We start from the raw sequence: 26,649 nt of genomic DNA, 5'->3' as shown, positions 1-26,649 counted from the left end.
GCAGTCGGTGTGATGTTTGAGTGTAGAGTGAGGAAGACCAGCAATGTGTCATAGTTTAATAGACGCCAGATTGTGACGGCCAGACGACTCAGCATGCTTTTGTAACTTACGAACTAATAGATTTTTAAAAATGCTAAAATTTTTACGATTTGAGATATTAAATGGCTGTAAGCAGTATTATAATTGGCATGTGTATCAAAACCATCTAAACTGAATGTGATACTTATACAAGCACTTTTGTAAACCAAATTCCTTTGGAAAAGTCAATTTTGAATTCCTTGTAAGTTCCTATTCATTCGAAATACCTCATACCATAATCGTAGTATTCAACGCTAACGTACTTTGATTGTGTACTGTCCTGTTCGTTTTATTCACCTTATCACTGTCCTACAAACCTCCAAAATTTGGACCTTCCTGAGTGTTTGTGATATTGTAGCGTTAGTTGCAATACTAAGCAATAAGTATGGTATTGTTTGTGTTTGCTTAATATGTACATTTGAAGAATGTAACATCTTGACCTAGTGACTTCAAAAAATGAAATTTTATCTTGGGTTTTCAATAATGTTAGTTTAATAGTACTGTAGAATATGTCGAACAATGTTTCGCTGCTGGTGTTTGCATAAAAAAGTTTTAAAAAAGTTTCCCATCGAAGGTTGGGGAGGATTATCCTATGCTCATAGAATTACTTCACATACCTAATTTAAAATAGTATAATGACAATACAGTATATGTGTTTTGATGTAGTAAAAAAACACTGGATTCGTACAATTCGAAGTAGAGGAATAACTTTGATACACAAGGGATATAAAATATACCCTAGGCTATCCTGTATTGTCTTCAAATATCAGCTGTATTGTTTGGAACGGAACTGTATTCTTTGTAATTTTGTAAAACTCATGTTGACAGCTAACTTATTTATTTACCCATTTCTCAGACACTGAAATATTTTGTATATGAACTAGTTTTTTAAAGGAGTTTGCTTTTACCATCTTTATATGTTTATTCTGTTGTGTTTATTCTGTTACCATCTTTATTGTTTGTGTTTGTTTCCTTACATGTTTACTTTGTTCATGTGTTCGTCCGGGGGACACAAAATCTCATGAATATTAAGTGGATCACTATTAATTTTCAGCAGGATGTTGTTGGTTAAAAGTTAAGAAAATCGAATTTTTTTGATACCGGTGATTCATCTAATTGCTTCCAAGATATGGACAATCAAAACCCGTTTCCCCAGATGTAAATCCCTGGCTTTCAGGCAACCTTCTCAGCGATAAAGTTATGTGGGTTGCATGCATTCAAGGCATAAATATATACTATTTATTATTACGGAGTTTGGTTTATGATAAACTTGGAAATGTTTATGGGAGCCCCGTTAAAACATTTAAACTCCAATTTTCACGTTATGTAAACTATGGCAAACCAAACTTCTTCATGTGATGTACACTGTGACATAATTACTTGTTTTTTTATAAAGAAAAAATTTTGCCATTACTTACCTGTTTTTGTCGTTAGCAAAAAACGTATCTGGCACCCAAATTTTCTCAGCAAAGTCCCCTGATAGTGTAAGAATTTCTTGGTCGTTGCTAAAAGCAAGCCGCTCATCTTTCCAGTACTGGTTTAAGTACATTGTTATGGTATAATCCTAAAAAATAATAATAATAGCAATGATAATAATAATAATAGAAAGCAAATCACTCAGTAATTATACGAACACATTACATTACTTTTTTTAAAAAAAATACTAGTTACATAACCTTGCTAATCATTTATGCCGTGTCTCTCTGGAAAAGAATACCGTTGTGTGAAAGAATTGAAGAAAGGTGTTAGGAATAAGAATTTATTTTAATAGTTTTAAAACTATAAAGAATAAAGCTCTTTCCTAAGAGAGATGACTGGCTGCAACATTGATAAGGGACTTACTTTTGAATAGCATTAAGCACCAATTTTATATTTTCTATATTAACCAGTTTTGCTTACTACTCGCAAAACAATACATTTAACTTTAAAACTAAAACGGGTAACTATTTCACCAGCTGTCGACTTTGACCTTTTCAGACACTATCAGCGTCCAGACAGGTTTAACATTCAAACTTTGCAATCAGAATATCTTGGGTTCGAATCTGGTAGCCGGTCATTCTGACTTAGACTTTTCCTCAGTTCTAGCAGATGAACGCTGGAATTGTATATTTAAATAGAGCCTCTGATTGACTTCCTTTCCTACTGTTGTTTTTATAGCCATTATATATTGACTATTTTAATCAAATTGGCTTTGCACGCAGTAGATTGAACGTTTATTAAATAAATTAAATTCGGTATATTGCAAGAATCCGTATACCCACACACTAGAAGCTAGCCCTACATGTTTTTACTTTAAACATATGTTTTTACGACTTAGAAACGAACAGTAGCAGACTCCAGATGGAAAGTGACTTTCAGGAAGAAACGAAGAAGACACAGAGAACCACAAAGTAATCCGACAACTCCTCCCCAGGTTCTCCCTCCAGAAGGACGGCTATAAAAGCGAACGACGGGACCAAGAAATCATCAGTGCCAGTGCTGATCGTTTACTTACAACACCTTCACCCGAGGGCGCCATGGGCTACGGAGTGTAAACCTTTAATACCTGCTCCTGAGTCTGCTGTCTACAGAGTATAACAACCCGTCTGAGGTCGCTCTGAGCTAAGGCAAACTTCCTTTCTATCTGTGAGGCGCCGAAGGGCATGCATAACCTACACTGAAGGTATTTATTTAGAGTATTTAAAGATTTTGAGAAAGACTTGTAGAAACTTCGTACAAAAATTATATAAGACATTTTACAATAAAAGAGTGAAGGGTTAAATTTTTCCCGTGTACGTTATTTTGATTTTACCTTCAAAATATTACAATATTGATATCTGGAAACGAAGCGAGAAAACTACGTATAAGTCAACTGTAATAAGCAATAAATAATTTTCAAAACAATTCAAATGTAACCCTAAGGTCTTATTTCAAAACGTACGCGTTTTACAGTTATTTCATTCAAGTTATAAAATAGTAAGAAGCAGAAACACTACTATTTAACATAGTAGTTATTTGTAAATACATTTGGTATTTCCTCTCTAATTTATCATAATTTTATTTTTTATAAAAGTAAATGACATATTCTTCCGGGGCAGATCGTAGAAGATCCAAGTTATTTTTCTAAATATTACAAAGAGTGCAATTTCAGCAGAAATTCAGTTCATAACAAACTGATTTGTACTAGGGATGGCCAAAATTTTCCGGAATCCGGATTCCGGAAATTTTGTTTTCCGGAATCGGAAAATTTACTTTCCGGAATTCGGAAAAATTCCGGATTTCGGAAAAATTCCGGAATTCGGAAAAATTCCGGAATTCGGAAAAATTCCGGAATTCGGAAAAATTCCGGAATTCAGAAAAATTCCGGAATTCGGAAAAATTCCGGATTTCGGAAAAATTCCGACATTCGGAAAAAATCCGGAATTTAGAAAAATTCCGGAATTCGGAAAAATTCCGGAATTCGGAAAAATTCTGGATTTCGGAAAAATTCCGGAATTCGGAAAAATTCCGGATTTCGGAAAAATTCCGACATTCGGAAAAAATCCGGAATTTTTCCGAGATCCGGAATTTTTCCGATTTTACTTTCCGGATTCCGGAAAGTAAAAATTCTGGAATTGGCCATCCTTAGCTAGTAGTTGTTAAAAGAGAAACACAATAATGAATAGGCTATATATACTGTATTAATTTCTTGTAGTTGGATATGTCTTTATCACTTACGTAGACAATTGCTACTGCAGTTATTTACTACTTTATGAGAAAGATCTTATTTTCACACACAAAAAAGTCGCCGGTATGTCTCAAACATTATCGCGTTCCCACATGCAGCTGCTCCAAAGCACTGCAAACTACTTTTTAATCAGGCAAAAGGCAGTGAAGGAAAATAAATCTCAACAAATATTCTAATAACATTCGCTTATTGTCAACATACCTACAGTGAGCGCAGAAAGTGTTCGTACACCGTGCATAGTTTATATTGAAAACAGCTAGCATGAGAACGGGAGGTGGAAAAATATATATATAACCAGAATTAAGACTACACATTCATACATTTTATTTCTATATACAAGAGAAAGGCCGAACAAACACAATCACTGTTTTGTTCAGAAGAAAAGAGAGAATTCCTTTTTTGTAAACGCAAAAAGTCACCGTACACTTATGATTGAATTAATGCTTATAAAGTATATTACGTTATTTACTATTTTGTGGGATTACCCTGTGCGTTAATGATTGTCTGTAATCTTCGTGGCATTGATTTCACCTGTAGTAGTTCGTAGTTCTGTAGCTTCGGGACTGATTATGTCCCATTCTTCTTGAATAGCTTTTCTTAGGCCTTCTTTAGTAGACAAGCTGTGCCTTCTGATTCTTGTCTCCAGAACAGATCATAGATGTTCTATGGGGTTCATGTCTGGGGATTGGGGAGGTGTGCGAAGCTGTTTCAAGGTATTATAGAGTCAGGGGCGGGTCCAGAGGGGGCAATCGCCCCCCCCCACAAGAGGAAACTCTTATTTTATACATAAATAAACCCATCCATAACAAGTTTGGAGCTCTTAAAAGTAGCAGTATTACCGCCGACCGCCCCCCCCAGAAGTCCGTCCTGGATCCGCCCCTGGCAAACCTTGCAGACAGGCCTTGTTCAACAGTACAAACAATAATTGCGATGTATAATGTTTCTATCACTGTGCGAAACCATAAAAAAATAATAAAAAAAGAACTCGAAGACCAAGAGTGTTGAGTGAACAAGTTAAACGTTACATTATTAGGGAAAGAAAAAAGGTTCCAAAAAGTAGTGCTGTGCAATTGGCAACGGATCTGGAAACACGCGGTGTTAAAGTATCAGCCAGTACAGTGCGGAATATTTGCAGGGTATCATGGTCGGATAGCCAGGAAAATGTTCTGGGTGAACAAGACAAATCGTATAAAGAGACTAAAGTTTGAAAAAGAGTATAAAGATAAGGGATCAGGCTTCTTTCTGGAATAGGGTCATATTTTCGGACGAAAATAAATTTAATTTTATCGAGTCCAATGGGAGGCGTATGGTATGGCGCAAGGTGAATACAGAGATAAATCCTCAAAATCTCGTCTCTAAAGTAAGACACGGAGGAGGGTCCGTGCTCGTCTGGGGTTGTATGAGTGCCTCAGGAGTGGGTCGTCTCCACCTTATCGATGGAGTGATGATCCACAAAGTGTATATTAACATATTAAAGGAATATCTCCATACTAGTGCACAGAAGATGGTTCTTGAAAACAATTTATTGTTCAGCAAGACAACGACTCCAAACATACAGCGGAAAATACTCGATTGTGGCTACTCTATACAGGGGCGGATCCAGGACGGACTTCTGGGGAAGGGGCGGTCGGCAGTAATACTGCTACTTTTAAGAGCTCCAAACTTGTTATGGATGGGTTTATTTATATATAAAATAAGAAAGTTTCCTCATGTGGGGGGGGGGGCGATGGCCCCGATCGCCCCCCTCTGGATCTGCCCCTGAGGTTTGCTATCTTTCTCAAAGACTTACCCTTCTTATGCACTTTAATAATTATTTTTCTTGTCTCCTCATTTGTTTCTGTTCGGTTGCTTCCCATTTTGACAGCCCACCGTGCAGTTTTTTCACTCCTATTCACAACTAAACTCATTCTGTTACTCGTCATGCTATACAGAGGTGTATACTCAGGTGAATACTAGTGAACCCCAGTTGTGGTATCTTTGTTTCGTATTCGTACGTCAGGTGTACGATCACTTTTTGCGTCTACTCTATATATTTTCTACGGAATTTATTTACTTTCTGACCATTAAACTTGTCTTTGTGGTTCTTTATTGATATATTCATAAAGCTTAGTTTTCATTATTCATATTGTGTGTGTTATTACACTTCTTAAATTTTCTGTTTCTTTTTCGCAAGCATTCTCGTTTCAATAGCATAGGTGTACGAACACATTTTGCGCTCACTGTATGTACAGTAAATACAAATTTATAATTTTTGACTTTACGAAGTATACAATGTAATTGTTCAATAATTAACATAAGCAGGCATTCATTAATTTATATTAATATAATAGTTAACAAAACTAATAAGCGGGTGATTGATGACTCAGTGGTAGAGTTTTCATCTATGGTATTCTAACCCAGGACATGTGCGTTTTCGATGGCTAATTTTGTGTTCGAAAATTTTCCCGGTGGTACTCTTGGTTCCCTTTCTTATATTTGTTCCATCATCACTCATTAACGAATTTAGTTTATCAAAACTCTATAGCCATATATTCATTCTGTCCGTCAGTGAAACAAACAGTCTCAAGAACTATCTGATGGATTACCAATCAATTTTGGCCATGATGTACAGAGTCAATAGTTAAGAATCGAGTTCCCTGATGAATGTAATATTCAAACCGGAAGCGGTACAAATCAACCATTTCCGGTTTTAACGTTAATCATTATATAGTAAATATGGTAATAGATAGCGAGAAGCGGTTTCCAGTAATCGACATATATAACATTCATGTAGATAGCATGTTACCCAGTTTGTGCATCTGCTGAAAATAATGAGCTTAGGTATTTAGAGAGCATTCTCCGCTTTAGAAAATGTGTGCTTGGTAAAGAATGTAGAGATTTAGCTGAGTCAGGCACGTAGCTAGAATATGGTAATAGGAAGGGGGGGGGGGTCTGTCACGAAATACTATGGTTATTTACCAGGGGCTCAATCATTCTAAACTATTTTATTTTCAACATATATTGATTCGTTTAGCCAAGATTTCTAATGGGGGCATGATATGAAATACTGTGGTTACACACCAGAGGCTCGATCAATCTAAATATTTTACTGACAACATACCCATATTGATTGGTTAGGACAATAAAATGAGGATATATTAGTAAGTATTTTAATAAGAAGCTATGAAGAAATCTCGAGTAAAAGAATATAAAAAAGTATTGAAAAAGATATCGTCTTCCGAGGTCATTCGAACGGTGTCGAGAATTTTGCGTCTGGGAAATTTGCGCCCTACCTCAAGAACAGGGAAAATTGCGCCTGCGATGTACCTCCACCGGGAAGTTTGAGACCTGCGAAATAAAAGAACCTATTGGAGCTTACGCATTTCCTCGGAGGGGCTGACATTACAGCATAAACAATCCTCCCCCCACAACCATGCCATTTGTGATTTATTTTCATTGTGGCTATATAAGGGGAGAATAAACTTCAATATAAGCCAAAAGAACACAACGGATCAACGCAATCACTGCTTCTTCCAGAGATGATTTTGGGGGAACACTGGCCTCCCCAGAGCTCTCAGAGTGCCCCCTCGGAGGAGACCAAAATAATACGTCTATAATATAATAATAAATAGAATAGTACCAGCAGTGACCCCCCTCCGGAATACTAAATGTGCCCCCCGGAACATTTTTCCTGAAAGAACGACTGAACGCAATTGTGTGTTTGAAGTGTAATTCCAGCAAGTAAACACACTGTACATAGTTTTCTTGATAATATTACTGAACTGATTTTACATTCACTTTACATTTTCTTTTCTATATTTTGTGTCCTGAAAAGCCAAACAACTCTCAAGGATTGTGAACAGAGATATCTGGGTAGAGCCAAACAGCCTTTTGTAGATTAAATTATACTCTTTGATTATATTAATAAATAATTATATATCAGTCATTTATACGTTTATTGTAAATTTTGTAGTATAATGAAAAATTGTATTTGTATGGATTGCCCTTTAGTGAACTAAAATTGTATTTTTTTTTTCATTTGTTCGGAATATTATAACGGATGGAGTAACTCACTGAGACGATAAGAGGCAAGCCTAGTTCAAGTGCGAGTGGAAGTTACTTTACACAATACAATAATAAGTTGAATTGTAGGGCGCTAACATCCCAGTGCAAATATATAGCCGGCGCATTTTCCCCTCTTTTTGGGGTAGGGCGCAAACATTCCAGTGCAAATATATTGCGAGTGCATTTTTTCCTATTTTTGTGGTAGGGCGCAACATGCTCGCATTCAAGGAAAATATAATGTCCGTGAAGTTGACAAGCCACTTATGTCAGACTCCAATTTCGACTTTAAACGTCGCTAGTGCTACGTTAGTGTTCGATAGTGACGCAAATCGTTAGTACTCCAACTGCATGCCAACACGCCCACTTCTAAGAATCATCTCAAAAGTGAGGTTAACCATTAGAGCAAGTAAGTGCTCATTGGTGCCATTAACATTAACGTTAAAGCCTCCATCGTACGACCCTTTGAGTAATAATAACACCACGTTTTTTGCTAGTCTCAATGCGTCCCTATATTATCGCGAATATTCTGACGTGCCCAAGTTAGTTACTTTTTTTTGGGGACTATTGTTTATGTTATTGTTTATTGTTTATTGCTAGTCTGCAGAGTAGTCCTTACATTAATATGCCATTGTCCTTGATAATCATTGCGTATTTACAAGCAATTTGTTATTACTGTTAGAAGATATCAAAAAACAACAGATAAAATCTACTACTTAACGGTTCATATTTTTCTTTTACAGTACATAAACGATTAATAATAATAATAATAATAATAATAATAATAATAATAATAATAATAATAATAATAATAATAATAATAATAATAATAATAATAATAATAATAATAATAATAATAAGACTATTCCAGCATAAAAGTTATCAATTGCATCACACTGGCAACAAGCGACGCATATTTTAACTTCATAAAAAATCGTTTCTCACGATTTTCTGGAAAACTACGTATGATAACATCTTCATTATGTCAAGTTGTTTATCTCAGTGTGATATATGTCTTACCTCCGGACAATATCACAGTAAAACAAAAATTAAATATTAGGAGCACATCGTACTTTTGGACTACATCTCATTAACCATGGGAAGATTGAGTAGTGTATACTTTAGGATGTAAGTTTCAGCTTAACTTGCATCATACATTCTTAGGATTACAAAAAGGAAATTTGTTCGTTTGCATTTGAACAAAATTCTTAGGATTACAAAAAGAAAAAATAATTATTCCGAATTCCGGAATTTTTTCCGAAATCCGGAATTTTTCCGAAATCCGGAATTTTTCCGAATTCCGGATTTTTTCCGAAATCCGGAATTTTTCCGAATTCCGGAATTTTTCCGAAATACGGATTTTTTCCGAATTCCGGAATTTTTCCGAATTCCGGATTTTTTCCGAATTCCGGAATTTTTCCGAATTCCGGATTTTTTCTGAATTCCGGAATTTTTCCGAATTCCGGAATTTCACCGAATTCCGGAATTTTTCCGAATTCCGGAATTTTTCCGAATTCCGGAATTTTTCCGAAATACGGATTTTTTCCGAATTCCGGAATTTTTCCGAAATCCGGAATTTTTCCGAATTCCGGAATTTTTCCGAATTCCGGATTTTTTCCGAAATCCGGAATTTTTCCGAAATCCGGAATTTTTCCGAATTCCGGAATTTTTCTGAATTCCGGATTTTTTCCGAAATCCGGAATTTTTCCGAATTCCGGAATTTTTCCGAAATCCGGAATTTTCCGATTTTACTTTCCGGATTCCGGAAAGTAAAAATTCCGGAATTGGCCATCCCTAATTTGTACGAACGAAAGCTCGGTGTTTTGTGATCCACTTCAGGTAATACTGGTTAACGTCAATACAAATTGTTAAAGCATGCATGTTTGCTTTAACAATTTGTATTGTAAAAAGCATTATCCAGACTTTAGTTGACACTCAAAGTCCATTCAACTAATTTTGATATTGCTCAGTTAGTGACAGATATTTTATTAACATTTTATCTTAAATATATGCATTATATGAGTTTAGTCAGAAAAATTGTAACTACTTTTAGCAAAAAATAAATCCCTTTGAGTTTTATAACTTTTAGATTGGCAGTAAATAAAGCATGATATTAATTCGTTTATAGCCCTCCTTCAACATTGAAATACAATACAACCAATTTTTAAATTTTAGAGAGGAATTAAGTAATTATTCAATGGAGTGAAAAACTTGAGTAATGTTCTGAATTCAGACTAACTGAAAGCAGTGTAGCAAGCTTCTACCATTTGACTTATCCATATACTGGGATATGTGTGGCTGTATGTCCTTTCTTCGTGTATGTGTTCTATGATAACGCTAGTACAATTCGTTCAATTTTTTTAAAAAACTTTGTATATATCTTTCTCCAACTTCCAAAAGTATTCCTGTTTGTTGGAGCAGAGATCATCACCATTAAGAAAGCAAAACGAGGCAAGATCGGATGAAAGTTTGCATGTAAACATCCAAAAAATTTTACAGTATAGACTACATAAAAAATATTAGATTTTGACGAAACTTAGTCTATATTTTCTTTAATATTCCTCAACCACCTACATTGATTGCGGCGGAAATAGGTCACGAATAAGTGGGCAAAAGATGGTAAAATCCACTCCATATTGCAGGTTTGCGCACGTACATACAACAAAATTTTGTAATAAAAACTATAAAAATATTTATGTTTTGATTAAATATTGTCCGTATTTTTGGCAGGACTTTTCAATCATCTCCACTGGCTGTGATTGAAATCGATCAAGAATAAGTGAATGCCAGGTGGTAGGTTTTCTAAATGTCAAAATATCTTATTTGAATATTATGATCATCCAAAATTACTTGATTTTGATACTATATGGCGCATTCTTCCCTTAAGGCTTCCCAATTAATCCTTATGTCTGGGGTTAAAATCAATAAAGAATAAAGTGGTGGATACCCCTCCCCCAATTTTAAAGTATGTTCCTCGGTAGTTTTCCTATTTAACTGGGGATTATCGGAAAATTTTAATTATCACCATGAACTAGCAGGGATTCGCCCAAGAAAAAAGCTACTAGCCAACATCCCACAATAAAAATCGTTTACTTACCTTCGGTATGACATTAAATTCTCGCCCGCACCGATGAACAACTCGCCCCGGGCGAGTGGTTATTTGCATCCCTGTTAAATAGAGTCAGAATGTTGAATTTTATACTCTTTATTGAGAATTCTCTACACAATCTTCGTGCAGAGTTACTCATTTCTATCATCGTTTTCTAACCTGTCGAAGGCCGTCATTGTAGAACTCCGCAAATCGCATGAAAAACCATTGGTCCATCTACATTATGACGTCACCTGAGTTGTCAAAATGGCAACCTCAAAGTGAATTCTTCATCTATGGGAACAGGAAGAAGTCACTTGGTACCAGGTCAGGAGAAAGGGTTGGATTCGGTAATATTTTAAAGCTACTTCTAGTAGCATCCACTAACGCTGCTCGATATCCATGAACGAGTACATTGTTCGCAAGAAGACAGATTTCTTTGGTGAACATACCGTGACGTTTTTGATTAATAACATCTTCTAACTTCTCAGAAATAAAAGATCGTTTTCACCTTTGCCTTTTAGAGGAGGTGAGGGAACTTCCACTCCATGCTCATTTCTTGTGTCTCAGGATCATCTAGATAGTCCAAGATTCATCCACAGTTAGAAGAAATTCTCTTTATCATGCTACAAAAGATTCAACAAGTGATTTGACATGTCACGCTCTGTAGTTCTGTGAAGAGGAGTCAGCAAACGCAAAACACAACGTGCTGATACCTTAGACATGTGAAATTCTTCATGAAATATTTTACACTAATCACGATAACTGAGTCCACTTTGCTGCTATGGATGATTATTCGTCAGTCTTCTAGCCTCAGCTCTTCGATTTTCTTTACTGTGGTGGTGTTGTCCATGATTGATAGACGCTCAGGATTTGGATCATTTATCTGGAAATTCCTCTTTCACCTCATGAACAGTGTCGCAGAATGGAAAGTCACAACCATACACAAGCTTCATTTATCATAAATTTGCCGGACGCTGTTATCTTTTCAGACACAGAAACCTAATCACGTTACGAGCTTCTATCTTCTCAATCTTCCACTTACTGACAAATAACTCCACTTGTATAGAAAGTACATGCATACATGCATAATTTTCATTAAATCATACATACTAAGACTGATGTCTACACAGACTAAGTTACATCAAAATTACTCAATAACTTCTGTGGGATAATTACTAACTAAAAATTAATGCTGAAGCAATATAACGCATATTTCCTTTGAAGTTTTCCTATCATCCTCACTGCTTTAGTTTAAAACCGGTTGAGAGTGAGAGTAAATTTGAGTCCACCCGTGACTTAGCAAAATACATTCGTCGATAGCTTTGGCCAAAATTAATCAATATTGATAGACTATGGTCAGTCCTAGATTTACATATTTGAAAAAAAAAATACCCGGACCTAACAATACTTGCTTGGTTATTAACTGAAAGTAACCCAATTCACTGACAGAGTATCAATAAAGCAAAAAGGGCTCGGTAAGGTATATTCAAAGATCTACTACTACTACTATTATATTATTATTATTATTATTATTATTATTATTATTATTATTATTATTATTATTATTAATAATAATAATAATAATAATAATAATAATAATAATAATAATAATAATAATAATAATAATAATGTTTTACAAGTTGTATTGATGTTTAGAATGTATGGTTACATTAAAAAAATACATTTATCGAAGCCAGTAGATAAAATTTAAGAGCATATATTAAAGATTTAGAGAAAGAGAAAAGAAATATAGCTGAATTGTGTGATTCTAGAAGAATGATTACGGGTACGACTCCTAAGAAAGAAGTCCACGTTTCAAGATTTCCAAATGTAACCACACAATAAAAAGTCACATAAAACATGTCCACAATGAGCTCCAATATTTTGAAAGTCTATATTTTTCATTTCAGATTGTACAGCTGTGACTCGTGATCGTGAAGGAGAAGGAGCAGCAACTCACAAAGTTTATGTGGAAATCTTTTAGTGCGCGGAATAGCTATAGTGGCGCTGCAACAATCGATTGTTTGGAAATGGAGACTGTTAATGAGCGTAAACAGATGGTGTAGTGGTATGTTGAAACCAATTCAGTTGTTCAAGTGCAATGAAATTTTTATCGTGTGTACAACAATAATCCTCTATCATTCAAGACTATAAAGAAATAGTGTGATCAGTTTTTGGCGACCGGCAATGTTATGAAATCACACGGTGGTGGTAAACCCAGAATGAATGATCAGGTTGTAGAAAATGTGCGGTCATTTGAAAGGAGCCCACAGAAGTCAGTCAGACAACTGACTGAACTTTGTATATCTGTGCCTTGCTATGAAAATTTTATGAGCTGCATTATCATTTTCATGCATAGTATGTATAGTGCATAAATTTTCTTCTCTGCTATTTTGCTTTAAAATGTAGTATCATTGTGGATACTGGATACTCTATATATTAAAGGGAAATGAGAATCTACTAAATAAAATAAGCCTATCTGAAGAGTGGTTTGTTTTCAAACCATATCAATGATTTGAAAGAGAAATATCGGTAACATACACCGTAATCATATTTTCAAAACCTTTCCTCATGCTTAGTAGAGGCACTGTCCGAGTAAGGACCCAGGGCTAAAGCGTCCTCCCCAAGACCATTCTCTCCCATATCCGACCTTGAATATAGTGTATATGATCTGTGTGAATTTTGAAGAATCCCAATTGGCTGGAGTCAATAACAAGAGAGTGAATTTATACCTCCTCCTACACTTAAAAAATACAATACGCAAAAATTCTTTAATTTCTATGAAACATAGTGAAACTTGTAATAGTAGATCGGGGGGAGGGGGAGACAAGATTGTCCACAAACATAAATGTTTCACTTTTTTCTCGTATATTACTATACGATTTATTAAAAAGGGCCCGTTTCTCAAATTCAGGGAGAAAGATGACAGTTACCCCTGTGTCCTCAAATAACGGTCCTAAATAAAGCAATGAAATTGTCCAATAACAAGAACCAAAGTGTTTGATCTCTTCTATAATGCACACTTTTAATATCAGGGATAAAAGTGAAGGAGAACGTGGGGAACTCCGTTTCTCCACTTCCAGAAGATATCAATGGCATCCCTACACTTCCTAAAAATTACAATGGGCAAAGATAGTAACGTGAGAAAGCGTGAAGTCATGCATCTCCCTACCTTTTTAGATCCATTTTTATCCGTGAATAGTATAGATTTAATACGCTATAGAAATGTGAGTAGCAAGAATGAAGGGTTTACTATTTCATTCTATCTCCAAGGCTGTATTAGAGATAAATCTATTGTTAAGTACTGTATGCCCATGTGGGACCAAGCTCAAGGTTTCTGACTCCCTATAATAGACACAGAAATTATAATAGTAAATAAATAAATAAATAAATAAAATAAAAAGCCAAAAAAGTAAACACATCTTTCTGTTGTCTTAAAGTTCTCACTAGTAGAACGAAGGTTCAGAAACAATTTTCCATCTACTTAAAAAAAAGAGAAAAGATAGCAGATGTCAGCTTAACAATACATTCAATTAAAATAGGTAATTAGAAAGTGTGATTTGTATACATACTCCGTAAAACGCTGCTTGAACTGTTTAATTAATATATCAAACAACAACAACAATAACAACATTTTCAATCTCTTGTTCAACGAATAAAATTAAAGCAACACGAATGCGTAAAACAAGAGAACAAAAAAGTCTTCCCTGCTGTTTCTCTGTAGAACATTCTGTGCCGTACAATATTGATTGTCTGTGCTTTGTAATATGAGAAGTAACACGTTTCCAATCACAAACGACACACTACACCGAACAACAAAGAAAACAGTCTCTTTCTCTTTTTTAAAAGTTTCTTTGTTTTTCTTTTTTTTAAATAAACTTTTTCGTTTTTCCATCTTTTTTGGATGTGTATCGAACATCGAATATGATGCCAGCTACAACAAGGAGAAAGAAATGTCTGCAGCCAGTAGATGAAATATTCATAACATTATGACGAATTCAAAACAGATAAAGAAAAAAAAGGTTAGAAAACTTCCCCGACTTCCCTCTTTAAAACTATACTGTAAATTAGTTCCTTATCAATGTACACTGAGAAAAAAAGTCGCATGTAGTGTACGTAAAAACATAGATTGCATGTGTAAGTTCTGTAGTTTGTACAGCAAATGTATAACTAAAAAAAGCATATTTTATACGTACTTTCTGTGTAAGTGTTACGAATAAACGTATTTTCCGTACGAACGAAAGAACTGTATGTAGGCGGCCAGGATCTCACATACATATAGAAGTATGTAACATATAGCTGACGTAAGTAACATATATATATATATATATATATATATATATATATATATATATATATATATATATATATATATATATATATACATCCTGCAATGGCATGATGTAACATCTAAGCGAGAAAAAGAAAATGTGTATTTAGCATATGGATAACGTATGCTCCGTACTGATTTCTGTAGTAAACATAAGGATTCAGTATATTTGGACAACATACCGCTGTCCGGATAAAGGTTTTTAGTCAGTGTAAAATGAAATGATTTTATTCATTTTGAGACGAGTGTGGAAGATAAACATATTAGCCTCGAACGTCTCCGTAAACACCTTAAATAACTTACTTTTAAGAGAAAATTAACCCTTATGGACTTTTTCTATATTATAAGGTTTTTAATAGAACATAAAATATGAACAAAATCAACATATCGAAAATAGTCCGAATAAAAGATCATCCTACGCGTAAACTATACCTTCTGGACTTTCTCCAGAAAGATAAATTATATTGTGTTATAATGCTAGTGAAATATTGATTTAAAATAGGTCCTACAACAAAATAAGTACAACAGTTTCTGATAAAATTGCATGTTAAATATTTTCTAGTACAGAGGTTCTCAACGTTGGCATTAACGCTTCCAGGAGTGTTCTTGTTTCCAAAGGGGGCTCTGGAACGAAAAGGGGCGAATAGAGTATTTAGAGATACCATTACCTGTTAGACTTTTTTATTACTTGGACGAAAGACATAATGCCTTTTACAAAATATCAAAAGTCCAAACTCTTTTACAAATAATAATGTAGATTTCTTAAGATTGATTTTAAAAATTGAAACCTTTTTTTCTAGTTCTTAGACTGCTTCCTCCAAGTCTTTTGTTCAATCTTGTCGATGGGTGGATTGAGTTAAGATGACGGGAGCACTAAGAACATTCACTCAAAGGGACGCTAGGCTCGAAAAAATTGAGCACGACTGCTCTAGTAAAATACTACTTTTCATTTTCGGAGGTGGGAAGAAATTTGGAAACCTTAACCTGGAGAATTTTATAAAAAGTTTAGTTTAAAATTTTGTTCAATAATGGGCATACGTCCAACAGTCATGGTTTACATGTTGGGGCCTGAAACATGTAAATCTGTTGAATTATTGAATTCAATTTGCTTTGACTACCACCATACTTCCTTCATTGCTATTTCTCCTCGAGATTAGAAATATGTATTAACAAAAGCCATACCATGGGCAGCGCCGTAACTTAGATTTTTCCTGAGGGGGACAACTATTAATACCCGTATTTGGTCCCCTAGAAAAAGTTGTTCTTCTATTTCTTAGGCCCCCTCTTTCCATCTTTCTCTTACTCTTTATGAGCCCCCGGAGCCTGTGGGCCCTCCTGCACGGCAAAGTCTGTGGGGCCGTTAGTTACGCCCCTGGGCCCGTTCCATACGTGACAAATTAATTAAGGGAACAATATTGACAAATCTCAAATCCGTACGAATAAATATTATTTCTAGGGCCCCTAATAGTAGGCAGTTTTTACTGAAATGGGCCCACGACTCGTTTTTGTTTTATTTACCTTTTCTGTGCTGTTTTGTTTATGTAATGTAGTAAAACCGTTTGATGCTTCATTTATAAATTCATGTTCATATCGCATATGGAGTAAGAAAATTTTGTCTTAAAATGGACTCCCCTTGAACGGCTGGTAGTTTCTCTGGGGTGCAGTTGCCCCCTTGCCCGCCACAAGTTACGGCCCTGACCGTAGAAGATGAATGTAGAATACTGAAGGTCAGAATCGGCGAGAAATTTTAAAATGATGCTGGTTTTTCGGGAAAGATACGTTAGTAAATGACTTTAGAAAGGGATGCGCATTACAGAAAAGAAATTTGAAACCTTTTGAATGACTATAATTAATTATTAACACTCAACCAACAATAGTTCTGATAAAGTTAGTTTATACATTGAATACATTTGAGATAACTCCGCGCTGCTGAAAGATAATTGCCAATTTTATAAAATTCATCAAGCTGCAAATAATTTGATTTCTACGATTGTACAAAAGAATGTGAAAACTTTTTTTAAAAGAAAAAACAAAAGTGGCCAAGTATAGAGATTTAAACTTTTTAGCTATTTCAGTATAAAAACCTATTAAGAATCAGGCTGACCAGATATTCTGGTTTCCAGGTAGATATCCTTGTATCCAGAGAAGGTTTTTAATTAAAGATAACCAAGAAAGTTCTGTCGCTTTGTGTGAAGGTTTGTTTTCCATTAGCCCTCACACCGTGAGTTGAATGCGAATGGAGTCAAGACGAAGTTGTTGGTGTAAGTATATCCAACATACTACGTGTTGTGGGAGTTCAGCTATACCGGGAACTTGCTTAAGGACAGAGCGAATATGGACCTCCACAGAGCGTCATAAGGGCATGTATACTGTACAAGTTCAAACTGGGATCAAACCCCACTACATGGCAGAAGATATGGGTGTCGTGACTATGTGGACAGTGCAGTGTTGGTTTAACAAGTTCAAGGACGGTGACGAAACACTCGAAGACGCACCAGTGCGGGAAGACCAACACATGTACAAAACGAAGATCTTGAGAAAACAATAAAGGCGAACACTGGTCAGACATATGAGGAACTGAGACTACAATTCAATGTGAGTGGAAAAACTATTCGGTAGCATCTCCATCAACTTGGAAAGCACTACAAGTTCGATCGATGGGTCTCACATGATTTGACTCCGGGTAAGAAGGCTAAGCTAGCAGCCACCTGTGTTTCTTTGCTTTCTCGTCTGAGGAAGGGGCCATTCCTGGACAGGGTGTTGACATGTGATGAAAAGTGGTTCCTGTACGAAGCTCTACAACGCCGTCATCATTGGTTAGCATCCCATGAACCGGTTCCAAAACAGCCGAATCAGCCCTGCACCAGAACAAGGTCCTCCTGTGTCTTTGGTGGATTGCTGGCGGCATCGTGCATCGGGAACTGCTAGCAGCTGATCAGAGTGTCAATGCAACTGTGTACTGTCAGCAGTTGAAGAAAAAACTCAAAACTCTAGAGCCAGCACTTCTGAATCCTTCTGTTACAGGACAACTATAAGCCCACGTGGCTAGGATGACCCGTGATACCATTGTGCGCCTTGGATGGGAACTATTGCATCCGCCATACTCCCCGGACATTGAACCGTCCAATTATCATCTCTTCTATTCCTTGGATAATCACCTTAGAGGATGCCAGTTCAAATTCCACCAAGTTCTACCATGATGGAATCCAGGGCCTTCGAGAACGTTGACAGAAGGTCGTCTATGATGATGGGGACTATTTTTGATCTTCCAGGTAAGTCTTAGGTGACATATCTATGTGCGAAGGTAGTGGGTGAAACAGCGATAGAACTGTCTTGGTTACGTTTATAGAACATCTGAATGTCTGCGGTTTTTAAAAATTGTCACTTCACTGGAAAAAGTCAAATATTTCAACAACTTAAAGACGGACACGACATTGGAGACAAGTTTCGTAAAATGGTGGAGTTTTGTTTTATGTATTCCAGGAACATAATCATGTTTATGTGGAGAGCATCTTTAGTCCAATAGACATATACTGGATTGAAGAAAAATTCCAATTAAGGTGGATCACTAGGTATTCTCTGTGCTATGCTAAACACTGCTTGAATAGTGCGGTATTGCCAGATAGTGTCGAGTGTTTACTGATTCCAGATAATAAAGGGAGTAATCATGGAATTCTACTTACTGGAGAAATTATTTTTCGACCCTTACCGCGATTCCTGTTTTCGAACTGCAACCCTAGAATTCAGGAATTTTCTTATTATGACTACTACAGTAAACGTACAAATTTGACATCAACGCATTATGGCGTTCTGCGCAAATTTCGTCTCAAAATCTATTTCCTTAAATGTAAATTAATATTTAGATAAAATATGAAGCAAAACACGAAAAACGGTCAAACAATATTTCGTAATAAGATCGTTATTTTAAAATACTTTACACATACAAATAAACATTTCGTAAAACTGAGCACTTCTAATAAGATCTTACAGCAAGTGCAATTTTGTGTGCTCATTGTAAAACAAATCAAATATTTTCTTTTATTTGCTACATTTTTTGATATCAGGAGACACAACCAAATGAATCAGGGTCTTGTGATGTAGCTGAAAGAATACCCTATCTTATAGTACAATATTTATAATATGTAACGTTTCATTGCCCAGTAATTAAGGGAATGAGCTAAAAACATGTACTGACTTCCGGGTGGTGATCCACCTTAAATGTGGTAACATGAAAAAGCACTGCTCATAGTGAAAACACACTTTCATCTTATCCTCTGAGAATTGCATAATTACCTCATGCAAAAAGAGTAACCCTTACAGATAATTCATCTCTCTAAAAAATAAAACAAAGTGTATATATTTTAAAGTAAATTAAATATCATATTTCCATTAAGTTGACAACCCAGACGTTGTTAAATGTTGCACTTCAATTCATTAGTATGTTATACTAATTAATTATATGTATTCCTAGATGTTGTTTTAAATAGCCTATTTACTAACATATAAGTGTGATTATTACTGTACCAATGTTAAGGAAGACATAATAAATAACGTGCTAAAATTGAAGTCTGACCATATCACGCAATGTGTTCCAGTCTTTCAGTTTCAGAATCTGGTCAAGCTAATTAAGATTCAAAAGAATCAGTAAGTGTATGTTGAAATCATTTTTATATTTCTCCCCCTCCTCCACCATGTTGCGTGGCTGAATGAGGATTTAAATGACATCGAAAGTGTCACTGTACATCACAGTAACCCCGAAAACTACGGATTCGACACTGATATTGGTAATTTGCGATCTTTATATATATATATATATATATATATTTGTAAATTATTCATTGTAGCTTTGGAAAATTCAAGATTACTAATAAAACTCCAACTGACCAAAGCAGTATATATATATTTAGGATTATATATTTGTGTTACAGTTTCGGCTATGTAACATTCTTACATTTAAGGTTCTGAAGAACCTGCTCGGACACTAAATTCCACTGTTCTTGTAACTCACACTTAAAACTTAACTTATATAGGCCTAAGGAAAAATAAAAATAAAAATTTGTATAACAAACAATTACATATGAATGTGCTTTTGTAAAAACATTAACTTTACACAACTCCGACGGACAATCCTATTGTTTGTGTATCGCTAGCGCTAAGGCAAAATGTAAAAAGCTTCTGGGGACCGCGTTCTTATTTTTGACGTTCTAATAATCGACGTCCTACTATATATATATATATATATATATATATATATATATATATATATATATATATATATATATATATATATATATATATATATATATATATATATATATATATATATATATCCTCCTTCCCCAAGTTAAGGAGCTGAGTTTAGATTTAAACGCCACTAGAAGTGTCACTGTTCATGTCAGCGAAAACTATAGATTCAACACTAATACTAATCATTTTTGATCACTTTTACGTTCACTGAGAAAAATCTGTTATGCGGACAGCGGTATATTATTCAAATATACGGAATTCTTATGTTTACTACAGAAATCGTTACGGAGCATACGCTATCCATATTCTCCATACGCACTGCCCCTTTTCCCGATTAGGTATTGTATCATGGCGCTGCAGGATGTCTGACATCTAACAACCTTCCGTATATTACACACGTATACGTATGCTACATACGTCAGCTATATGTTGCATACGTCAATCTGTATGTGAGATCTTGACCGCCTGTATACAGTTCTTTCGTTCTCACGGAAGGTAAGTTTATTCGGAACACTCATACAGAAAGTACACTACATATAAAATATACTTTTTCAGTTATACGTTTCCTGTACGTTAAGTCCAAAAACTACAGAGTTTATACATGTAACCTATATTTTTACGTACAGCACATACGTTTTTCCTCAGTGTATCTCCTTCACTCCCTCTACAAGTTGCGGGGTTGAATTTGGGTGTAAACGGGATCGGTAGTGTCACTGTTCAACTCAGCGACCCGAAAACTTTGGATTCGACACAAATATTGGTCATTTTTGATCATTTTTATATTTCTCCTCTCTACTCTCACCCAAGCTGCGGGGATGAACTTGGATTTAAATAGCATTTGAAGTGTCACTGTTCATCTCAAAGACCCCGAAAACTATAGATTCGACACTAATATTGATTATTTTCGATCATTTTTAAATGTCTCACCCGCTCTCCCTTCCTAAGTTGCACCGACAACGTGATATGACAGAAACTACCCTAAGTCCAGACCTCATCTATGTTGAAAATTTGATCGAGATCGCTCGGATGGTTCAAGAGTTATTGAGTCATAAATATAGTCAGTTTAATTTGTACGTATATTGATTTTTATATCATTCCTTCCCCTTTCCTACGTTGCTCCGTCAAAGTAAAATAATGGAAATCATCCCAGGCTCGAACTTCATCTATGTTGAAAATTTGATAATGATCGGTCGGGTGGTTCAAGAGATTAAGAATCACAAACACACCATTTTATAATATACATTTTTAATCTATAAACTAAAGGGTTTCAGGTTTCTTTTATTGTATGATATTAGAATAAAAACGGAATCGGGGTTTCCCCACATTTACGTTACATTGTTTGGTTAACTTTACAATGCCCGCTCCAGTTGGTATCCTTATGCAGTTACGAGAAGTTAACGCAGTTACTTTTAAGAAAATGGGTCCAGACTTTCCTAATCCTAAGCAAATCCGAAAGTACTTTATAATAATTATCCTTGCTATACTTTACCCTACCCTATCATTATACCCTTTTAAAGCAGTCCTATTAATCGATGTGTAGCAGGAGCGTATATTGTAAATGCACCCACATATTTTCAAAGGCGTTTCTCACAAGTGATAATTACTCAGTAACATTATATTATTGTTCTCCCAACACCAAAGAAGGGTAGTCACAGCGATCCTCAGAATTCATTTCACAATAACTGGGCGAAAGGAAAATAATTATTATAACCTTAGAATATATTTCTTTTTAAGCATCTTAATCAGTAAAGAATCAAAACAAAATATGCACGTACAGCATATGCTACAATTTTATAAACTGCAAAAATTTTGTATTGAGTTACACAATGAATATATATATATATATATGTGTGTGTGTGTGTGTGTGTGTGTACAGAGGATTGATTAATTAGTGTGTCAATTATTGGTGAATTCTGAAAAAAAAAACCTAAATCGAAGTGATAACAAAGAAAAAGCTGTATGATATGATTGATTCTACGTCGCAAGCCACAAAATATGCATCAATCAAGTGTCAAGGTCAGAGGTCACGGTCAGACCAAGGTCAAAAGTCACCTTGAGAACCCATTTGAATACACTGAATACAACTCAATGTCCGTATCAAATCATGTTAAACATCAAAATGAAGCAGCGGAACAAGCAAGGAATACTCAATAGCAGTATGAGGTCAAAAATCACAGGAAGGAGCTGTAAATACCATACAGCTTTTTCTTTGTTATCACTTCGATTTACGTTTTTTTTTCAGGCTCTTTCAGAATTTACCATTGCAGTCCCATAAGGAAAAAATTAAAATCACTGAAAACTTTGACCCTATATCTCTTCAATCACTTTGACCCTATATCTCTTCAATCTTCAGTACAAGTGACATGCTTCTACGGCGAAACCAAACTTATGTCCTTCATCTAAAGTTACACCAAATTGCACGGCTATATCTCCTACCACTTTTACACAGTGCACAAATGAAATTGACAAATGAAATTGATATATATCCGACCTTACTTTATCTTATACGTTTTCGGTTAACGTTACGTGACGTTACGTTAATCCATCTTTACTCTATTTTATACCCTATACTTACCTTACTTTATCCTCACAATGTATATAAATTGATTATATTTTTAAAATACTTTTTTATCATAACTTTTAATAATGAATATCAGTATACCTTTCCTTTGCTTTAAAATTTTAAACTTATTCAAGGTAACTTGCAGATAAGCATGAATTACGTATGAATACAAATATTTGATTTCAAGTTGTCTGCACTCGGACGACAAAAATAATACAATAATAAGTAAGATCTTGTGGCAATGTGTTCCCAGTCAATAATGTTTTTATGCTTTCATTTAAAATATGTTTTTCATTTCTCTTCCTATTTACATTATTAACAAACTACATGATAGCTGACATTATTAGCACAGAAATAGTAGAATATTGGCAAATATACTTTTTAGCCTCCTTTTCCATTTCCTTAAACGTTATTGTTTGAGAAAAATTTACCCCTTCCCGCAGCTTAGAATATATGTATTTTGAATACAATGGTAGCTAATGATAAGTACCCCCGTCGATGCAAGCTGTGTCTAAAATTTTATTTTAAATTGTTCAATCGTATCCTCACTTTCGTCATTTTGTGAATACATCATAGGATGCTCTCTTTTAGAGGCAGAATATTTAGTAACTCTGGGACACGTTTCAACTTATTTTCAGTAAGAATTTTATATACCGAGTTCCATCTGCATAAGTTGCAGGGCTCATGGGATACATATTTTTTCGTAAATCTTGTATCCCTTCTCCCATAAGATGTTCGTTTTGGTGAAAGTGACGAGATTAAAACCCAGCTCGAGTCAAGTGCTAATTATTTCAGAAATTTATTCATCCGTTTTCCCGTGATGGTGAAACAGATAACGTCGATGTTATTATCATATATTGGGAAGAACATAGACAATGACCCTTCTAAAGAAAACGACTTCTCTGAAACACTGGAACTGATGATCACTTATTTATAATAAGAACGGTATATGTGAAGTTCCAGACGTGAGAGTTTTTTGATAGCGATGAAGAAGAGACTTACAAAACATCCTCATAGAAGGATATATTAAATAAATGAATTACAATAGCTAGACAGATGATCAATGGAAATATATGATTATGGGATAGTTAGTGTAATAGGACTGTGGGAAGAAACAGGAGAACCACGTGAAAATCGTCGGACAAGATGTTGTCCACAATAAACTCACATAGTCTGAGAGTGGAACAATGACTCCTCACATTAGAGATGAACGATTTTACCACAAAGTCATCCTACCCCTAGCTATCTGTTTATACCTGCATTCAACAAGTAAGTTCAGTTTATTTTTTCTATATTCCCTTACCTGGTCAGTCACTAGAAATTAAACATTCTTGAAAAATATGAATAAAGCAAAATCTGTTTGAACACCTTTTTGATTGGTTACATACGATATGAAATATCAAGTTTCTTTTTGCATGTAAATTTCTCACTGGATCCGTTATTTTATTTTAAACGTAAATAGTTGCGAAAACTTTTGTTTTTTAGCCGTTATAGTACAACTAGATTTATTGACAAAAACTGAAGTAATACATTATTTTCAATCAAGATATCTCACTATTGAAATCACGCAAAGCTGATATAATCACACTGTAACATATATATCGCATGACGAAAGTTGAAAACTTTTCAGATAACTTCCCAAAATGTAAATAAATTAAACTCTGAATCTACTCTTTAGAAGACTTATTGCGATTTTAAAACATGGGTCGATAGGAGAATTTAAGATGTTTTACGAAATAGAATAGATAAATAAAATGAATAAATTAATAATAATAATAATAATAATAATAATAATAATAATAATAATAATAATAATAATAATAATAATAATAATAATAATAATAATGTGTCGTTAGCTATTCACATAAATTGTCAGTAGCGAGAAGATATTCGTACTTGCTTGTGATAATTCTTAATTAGAATAGATCGACTATATTGTCAAAATAAACGTTGGTAACTAAATTAAAAATAACACAATTGAACAGACATAAAAGGAAATGATATGCTGTGTATTTATATTAAATCGAGACATATCATTCAGATAAATGTGTACATTTCTTTAATATTTCTTTCTATCTTGTTTTGTGTATGTGTGTGGGAATGAGATGGGTTTGATTGTAAGAATAAAAATAGCACAGATTAATGTCTAGAATTTAACTCAGATGTATGGGATTTTAAGGACATTATTCTATAGCTCTGTAGTCTTGACCAAGCGCTTAATCAGTGAAATTGGAAAAGTATTAGAATCGAAAGAAAGTGCTAGATCATCTCAGTTTAACTATTATATTTTTGGATTCCATGAATTATATTGGATCTAATGTGACGTCATCATTTCCAGAAGAAAGAAATAAGACATCCGAAGAAAGCGTGGAAATTAATGATGGAAATCTAGAAGTATTACTTCCAAAGAATTAGAAGAGACTTTTTGATAGTGGTGTGCCATTGAATTACTTCTTGACATTTCGATTCGGATGCAGTATATTTTGTTTTCTTCAGTATGTTAGCTAACAACGTCATAGGAAACTGATTCGAATACTGTCAGAGAGTGAAAATTTCGTACGAACTACAGCACCAAGAACTTCAAGTAGATCTCCACATTATCACCATGATTGAATAAATGCCAAGATGTCTATCCAATTTCCCAATAACACATATCAGGCGAACCACAAAGAGAACAGGCCATTTTGACCATAAGTCATCAGGGGAATGAACGCATGCTATCTGTATCACAAAACACAATACTTTCAGAACGGACCTAAGACGCTAGTTTCACGCGAGTAATATATTATCATTTACAGGAAGAATACTTTTCTGATACCACTGTTTTCTTTGGAACAATTTCTTCTTCGTATGGTACAGAAAACAAAAGTATTAGATACGTAAAAACACCTCAATGAGCCTGTGTATGGAATTCTGTAGATAAGAACCACAATTTGACTCATATCTATGGAATGTGTCAACCGTGAAAGCTATATTCACAAATTAAGTAAATTTTATGATCATTAATTTTGATTTTGTAAAGTTTTCTTTATATGAAAAAGTCTCAACCTCTTTTACAAATACTTACACATAATTAATTCATTGATTATGTGCTTCTAAAACTTAAATGATCCTTACACAGTTATTTTAGTTGCGTAATTTTAATCCACTTCATTTTCTGGTAAATAGTTGAAAGTTAAAGAAGTCGTTTCTTTTCTCTTCTGACAGAGCAAAGAGAAATCAGATAGATGTATACGTTTGCATTTTAGACAAATATGTACAATTCATACAATATTACATAATGGAGAACACAAAATCATTACAAATCCAAAAATCAAGTACGAATTAAAACCAAGTGAGTTTCGTTTCATATCCTGATCACTACCACTGTCCACAATGCTTCAAAAACACAGACCATCGTATTTCTCCCACCACGCAAACGCTACAGATTCCACAGAAATTCATCACTACTCTCTCTCTCTCCATTCAGAATTCACAAATTCGTCCCAGTAAAACAATCACTTATCTCGGCATTATATTTGATCAACATCTTACTTGGACTTCTCATCTGAACTGCCTCAAAACTTAAGTCTATAACTGTCTCAATCTTCTCA

General features: G+C 34.7%; 1 protein-coding gene across 2 annotated transcripts in view; it reads right to left on the bottom strand.

Moving 5' to 3' along the window:
• LOC145680823 (gamma-aminobutyric acid receptor subunit beta-like) overlaps window positions 1–26,649 on the bottom strand; it is a 446,609-nt gene that overhangs the window by 52,335 nt on the left and 367,625 nt on the right. For both annotated transcript variants that reach the window (XM_081751911.1, XM_081751912.1), the window contains one exon: window positions 1,497–1,642. In XM_081751911.1, coding sequence (XP_081608037.1) covers window positions 1,497–1,642 — 146 coding nt within the window. The remainder of the gene's footprint in view (window positions 1–1,496; window positions 1,643–26,649) is intronic.

The sequence above is a fragment of the Thermobia domestica genome, chromosome 3, assembly GCF_964235325.1.
Source record: "Thermobia domestica chromosome 3, izTheDome1.hap1.1, whole genome shotgun sequence".
Classification (NCBI taxonomy): Eukaryota; Metazoa; Arthropoda; class Insecta; order Zygentoma; family Lepismatidae; genus Thermobia; species Thermobia domestica.
This window is presented reverse-complemented; position numbering and strand designations above follow the sequence as displayed.